The sequence below is a fragment of the Mus caroli genome, chromosome 7 (genome assembly GCF_900094665.2).
Source record: "Mus caroli chromosome 7, CAROLI_EIJ_v1.1, whole genome shotgun sequence".
Classification (NCBI taxonomy): Eukaryota; Metazoa; Chordata; class Mammalia; order Rodentia; family Muridae; genus Mus; species Mus caroli.
The window spans coordinates 122,297,125-122,303,573 of record NC_034576.1 but is presented as its reverse complement, the minus strand read 5'-3'; the positions used below and the strand labels follow the sequence as shown (position 1 = coordinate 122,303,573).

The window sequence follows — 6,449 nt, the reverse complement described above, 5'->3', positions numbered from 1 at the left end:
CATTCCTGGTGGGCTGCGGTTTGCTCCGCATCCCCTCCCCCACAGACACTAATCCATTCAGTTCATTCCCAGGCAGAGATGAACCACTGCGACTATTCCTTCCCAGGCTCACCTCCCTCCAGGGATTTTCCTGATGTTTATAATTATAACAAGTACCTGTGGTGCTTGTTGAGATAACCGCCCAGCCTCCACCCACCAGTATCTGATTCACTGGCTGTTGCGTGGGACCCAGGAATGATGTTAATGAGAAGCCGAAGGTAGTGGGACAATGTGATTATAACCTAAACTGATACTTCAGGTAGACAAGTGTAGATTACCCTTCCAGATACACCAGGAGGGAAATACATGCACCAGTCACTTCAAATACCACCCTAAGCTTGCCCAGAGTTTGCTGACCATATTCACCTGTTGCGGAACACACGCCGAACATATTTAGGCATCTCAAAGAGCAATGAGAGGTGGCAAAGAGACCCAGTTTCTGGACATCTGAATTCTCCGCTGATATTAAATTATCAAAGCTTGGGAGGGCTGTTTGGCCACAGGTTCCTGGCCTGTAAATGCCTAAGTATTCCCTGATGTTCTGTTCTTAGAGCACAATACTCTTTGACCCATGGGGTATACTTTTAGGAATTACAGTAAGGGCTAGCCAGACAGACGTATACAAATATCCACTGTGTTAACCAGTATGGGAGCACCCACTTGTAAACATACCATATGGAAGAAGTGGGCAGGAAGATCTCTGATCTAAAGTAGCCTGAGCTATATTGCAAGACTCGGAGTCAAAAAATATATCATCCTATTTAAACTGATGAAACACTGGAAACCACTTAGCATCTATAGGGAAGGAACAGTTAAATAAATACTGGTTTATCTAAACAGTGACTATAGAATCCTTAAAATGAGTCATATGTGTACATGTAATACAACCATATCTGTGAGTATGTGTGACATGTGGCTACACAACCCTCACAATGACCATGCTTGACACAAGAATGTTGTCAGTGGTAACAGGACGCTACAAAACAGTGTTTCAACTTCATCACTGGGTATGGTTTTTGTTTAAGTAACCCAATGTTGTAGAGCTTGTGACCCTTAGGGAAAGACCACAGGCTCAATCCAATTATAATCAAAGGATTTATTGATTAGCTGATAGCAGGATGACAACCTTAAAGCCAAATCTCAGGCACGCTGTGAAGGAGGGGTATGGGAAGGGTGTTTGAAAGATGAAAACTTCCAATACCTACACAAGCAAGAAAAAACCGGTGTGTTCTGCCACATGGTCACAGTGACCCAAAGTAATCCTTAGGGTGTCTACATAAGCAAGTTACAGAAGCCATAAAAGCAGTTAGTTACATCATAGCAAGGAGATGGTCACAGGTGTGCACTTTTGGGTGGGGATCACGACTAAGGGTTACTGGGAACTTACCTTCCAGGGGATGGAGGCAGAGACAAACAGCTAGTTGGTACAAAGTGGATGCCTAGCATAAAATGGAGTTTCTTTGGGCAACACCTGTGGTGTTGATAGGGAAAAGCCTGTGACATTTCATAGTATATGAACAGTATCAGTAGCAAGCTTAAAAGACAGTGTGTCTTTTCTCTTTTGGGGAAAGGCTTGTTTTCCAAAGTAGGTTCTCTTGGTCTAACTGACCTTCAGCTCCCAGCCCTCCTGCCTCAGTTCTGAGTGCGGGAATTACAGAAGTACCACTCCATGCGTCTGCACTCTTTAGTGTCTAGGCTTCTCTTTTATGTGTGGACACAAATCCACATGTCATTGTGTAATTCACTTTTTAGGTCCTTCTTGACCATCATGGGAGTGACTGCTAACTTCCATAACTGCTGGGAAACAAAGCATTTTGGGAACAAGGGTAGGGATTTTATGACCTTGTTTGCTTACATTTATTCTTTTTTTTTTAACCCCTCTCTCCTATGTAGCACCCACAGGAAAGCATTAGTGGTACAAACAGATGCCCTTTCTTAATGAACCCCAGCATCCTTCACTACACTGGAATTGTAAATATCTTGCTTAAAAGATCTGAATTTTCTCCCCAAATCACTAATTTACTCACCTGGAGCCAATTTTGGGGCATTCTGGTTTTACTTCTGCCCCTCAAAAGCTGCTGGCAGAACCTGGAGGCAAGTGTAAGGAAGGGCAGATGGCACTTTCTTCCCAAATCCCTCCCTCTCAGCTGGGCTGGGAGACCCAGGTGCCCCCAATAGTGAAAGGGTGGAGTCACACCCTACCTGCGGCTATAACAGCGCGCACAGCTGCTGCAAGGCCTCACCTTGGCGCTTTGGTGGTACCTTCCAACATGGCGAGGTGGCAGAGGAAAGCATCTGTAAGCCCTCCGTGCGGCAGGAGGTGAGGCATTCTGGGGATGAGGGCAGGGGATGCAGTGGCTTCTTGGCTCAAGTTCACTTTTTCTTAATGTTTTCTCTCTCCTATCCAGCATCTACAGGTTTCTTTCCCTCTTATTCACCCTTGTGACTTCAGTGAACTCCGCAAGCCTTCCTCAGTCCGAGAATCCTGCCTTCCCAGGTATGTCTCTTGGGCAAGAGAACCCTCTGTCCAAAGAGAAAAGTCTGCAGGTGGAATAGCTCTCCACTCTGTTCTCCCTCCTGCCTCCCCTCTGCCTCTCTCCATCATCCCTTCCAACCGGGACTTGCTGTGCATCCCAGTCGGGCCTCAACCCAATGTCTCAATCCATCTGCCTCAACCTCCTTAAAGCTGGCTTTTCAGGTGTGTGCCTCATTGCCTAGCTTCACTCACTCCCTTCTTACATTAGCCATTAAAGAAGTTCTCCTCTGTGGGCCTGCTATGTTAGCTAAACAGAATTCAAAAGAACGTCTGTGCTACTTCCCAAGCCCTCACTGCCTCATGTTTTCCAGAACCTAAAGTAAGTCATGCTCTGACCCTCACATATAGGAGCAATGGTCTTCATCTATGCCTTAAGCTTAAGGCATCAATGTCAGACCCAGCAAGAACTTGTCTTGTGAAACAAAGTGCCAGGGAGACTCTCCTGAGCCATGGGCTACAGACAGGCAGGTCATGGGCAGGATTTAGTCTTGAATTAAAATACTTCCCTGGGATTTATCCAGGATTTTCTTCTTAAAGCTCTAATTTGAAATAACAAGCTTCTGCTCTTGAGACCTACCCTCCCCACAACCGGCAGCTCCATCCCCAGGCAGTCAAGGTTCGTGAGCCTGACTTGTCAACTGGAAGCTGGAATACTCCTTGGATCTCTGGGTGTTGAATGGGAACACCCTTAAAGCTCTGGTATCTTGTCTTGCATTTTAAGCCTTACTCTGTGAGCTCCCTGAGGCTGAGTGTCCTCCCCATCCTTAACAGCCCACAGAAGATAGTGTTTGCACGCTCTCCTGTAGCAAGTATCTCTGGTCACTCAAAAGGCTTCCAAAACCTTTCTCTGTTGTCCAGGCACTCTCATTTGTGATAAAGACGAAGTGAGAATTGAATTTTCAAGCAGATTTGACATGGAAAAATGGAATCCTTCTTTGGTGGGTATGTAATACGTACTATGTAATCTTAATTCCAATTTGTAGAAAGTAAGGACCCCTCTAATGGGTACAGAGTCCAACCCTTGGAGTGACTGGCATTCATCTTCCCTAGTACCATGGGGTCCCCGACTTGCTCAGTGCCAACCTGAGAGGAATACCTGCTTTTCTGGGTAATAGGACTTATTTGGGATCCAGTGGGGAACTTCTGGGTGTTAAGTCACAACACCTGAAGTTTGATCATGTCACTAGGTTGGGTCAAAAGTGATAGACGTGCCTTAGATGTGGATGAGGAATCCTGGCTGGGAACTTTCAGTTGGCTCTGCCACTTGAATGCATTTCTTGGCTATCTGTCTTCTGTAGATACCTTTGGTAATGAAATTTTGAACTGCACTTATGCTCTGGACTTGGAAAAGTTCGTCCTGAAGTTCCCTTATGAGACCTGTACTATAAAAGTGGTAAGCAAGTGTCTTGGGGGAGTGACTTGGAGAGTAGAAACATAATCGCTATGGTGGTGATTTAGACCTTGAAACAGAACAGCAGTCCTCAACCAGATTGGCTTATTCTGTTGTATTACTGACACACCCACAGGACACTTTTGATCATGCCTAGAAACATTCTGGAGGTAGGATGGACTCTACTCCTGTCATCAATGTGGCTACAAGTCAAGGATATTGTCAAATAGCCGAAAATGCCCCTGAAACAGGAGGTCTGAAATATCACTGTTAAAAAAGCCTAGTGCTTGAGCTATTAGCCTTGGGTTTGACTTTAAGCTACTTAACCTTGCTACTTTGCTTATAGGAAAACTGAAAAGATGCTGTCACCACCCCCCCCCAGGGTATAAAGATTGATTATACTATAGAAATCAAGGTAGGACATGCGACTTAGACAAAGCAAATGCTTGGCCATAGAGCTATTTTAATCTAACCCTTGTGTGAGATGGAAGGCTATTTTTGGTGCTACTGGATAGAGAACCTAGCTTAAGAACAGGTGTTAAAAAGCAAAGAGTTGCTAAGCAATAAGGTTTTCTCTATTACCAAGCAACAGGATTGCCCAATCAGGGTAATCAGGTGTAATAAAATAAAAACCTGACACATGGCAGAAGTTTTCAAGCTTCTATCAAGACTTTCAGTTGATGTGGGTGTGGGGTAAGTCCTGGAAATTCCCTGCTTAACAGGGCTAATCAACTAACCAAGATGCTGGAGCCTATAGTGTGAGCTTTGTGTATATTCATAGACTCTGCTTTCTGAGCGGTCATCTGGGCAACTAAAATCCTCTGTGATGGCCCAGAAAAGTAAATACCTTTTGTGAAAATCTGTACCAATTTAAATTTATCTGTTCTTTAGTCTTTGAAAGTTTCATATACGTGTATATAACACGTTTATCATACCCACCCCCTCACTCAGTTCTTCCAACTTTTCCCAAAACTCCGCAGCCACATATCCCTCCCAACCTGATGCCCTTCTCCTATGAATACAGGCCTTCCCAACTTCAAGAAGCTTGAGTTGCTGTCCTTTGGGTCCAGCATCTTCTAACTGCAACCTCTGAATGGCCAAATCTAGTCTCCTAGCCTTTATGTAATGAACTGTGGAGTAAGAATGGGTCTTAAAGTTAAGATGCCATAAATTCTAGGATAGTTACTATCTAATACTGAACAGAAAATTGTTAGGTAACAATCATCTTGCGGTAGACTCAGTTCCCTGAGGTCAGGGGTAACAAAGTTGGCTCCTCTCAGCTCAAGGGCATCGATTTAGTTGCTGAGTGGGTACATTTGAATAACCTGTGTAGATGTCTGGGACTAGGACCATGATTCCCAGTATAATAGACCATAATAGAAATGTAACAGAAAACCAGACTCTACCCCTAATGTTTGAACTCTCCTCTTAGCCTGTGTGTCTTACAAGTATATCTCAAAAGTTAGCTAGAGTCTCCTGGCAAGGGAATGAAATGCCTTCAGGAACTGGTACTGCTGAACTCCAAATGTGTTGCCACTCTAATGGTCAGATGGGATGGTCTTCGAGAACTGCCTTTCCCACTGAGGAATTGACTGCCTCCTTTGTATTGTTTGTACACAGGTTGGTGGATACCAGGTGAACATCAGAGTGGGGGACACAAACACTGATGTGAGATATAAAGACGACATGCATCATTTCTTCTGTCCAGCTATTCAAGCAGAGATCCATGAGATTTCAGAAATTGTTGTCTGCAGGAGGGATCTAATATCTGTAAGTGATGTGGAATGATTTTTCTCTCATATGGCTATAGCAGGGTTAATAGAATGCTGTGTTGTAGACATAGTTCAATCTTGTTTTTTGTTTTTTGTTTTGCTGTGTGGCCTTGATGCATTTTCCATACTTTGTTTTAAAGGCTAAAATGGAAGAGCAGGGTGGCTCTAAGAACTGAGTACACACCATGTTGAGTGCACTGTGTCTAGCAATAGAAAAGGCTCAAATATCTGCTGTCACACTGATAATCAAAGGACTGACTGATAACACATCCCATATCCTGTCCCCAAACTTGTCTAGCTTTTCCAGTGTCTTTTGATACTGGAAACCCAAAGGTGTAAAACTCAAGGGCAGGATTGGAAGATACATCTGTCCCTGTGCTCTTCTACTGTGTGTCAGCAGCCAGGCTTCTTGAAACTACAGCACTAACTTATGCCAACAAATCTGGGTGAATCCTGCAAAATAGCAAGCGACAGAACTTCAGAGACTTTTCCTAAATCTTTTTATTTTTTTTCCAGTTTTCTTTCCCACAACTTTTCTCTAGGCATGCTGATGAAAATCAGGTAAGAATACAATTTGTTCTGTCGTCTTCCTCTCTCTGTCCCTCCCCCCTCTTCTCTCTCTCTCTCTCTCTCTCTCTCTCTCTCTCTCTCTCTCTCTCTCTCTCTCTCTCTCTCCCCCAGCACTCCATGGATGTCTGCACTCACAGCTTCA

The 6,449-nt window shown here is 44.2% G+C and overlaps 1 protein-coding gene across 2 annotated transcripts in view; it reads left to right on the top strand.

Annotated features, from left to right (window-relative positions):
• Positions 1-2,284: 2,284 nt before the first annotated feature.
• Zp2 (zona pellucida glycoprotein 2) overlaps positions 2,285-6,449 on the top strand; it is a 19,413-nt gene continuing 15,248 nt past the window's right edge. Inside the window, exons 1-6 of one of the 2 annotated variants that reach the window (XM_021168474.1) lie at positions 2,285-2,359; positions 2,448-2,536; positions 3,434-3,517; positions 3,874-3,968; positions 5,586-5,735; positions 6,254-6,298. In XM_021168474.1, coding sequence (XP_021024133.1) covers positions 2,310-2,359; positions 2,448-2,536; positions 3,434-3,517; positions 3,874-3,968; positions 5,586-5,735; positions 6,254-6,298 — 513 coding nt within the window. In that variant the 5' untranslated portion in view covers positions 2,285-2,309. The remainder of the gene's footprint in view (positions 2,360-2,447; positions 2,537-3,433; positions 3,518-3,873; positions 3,969-5,585; positions 5,736-6,253; positions 6,299-6,449) is intronic. The other variant, XM_021168475.1, reaches the window with a different exon arrangement.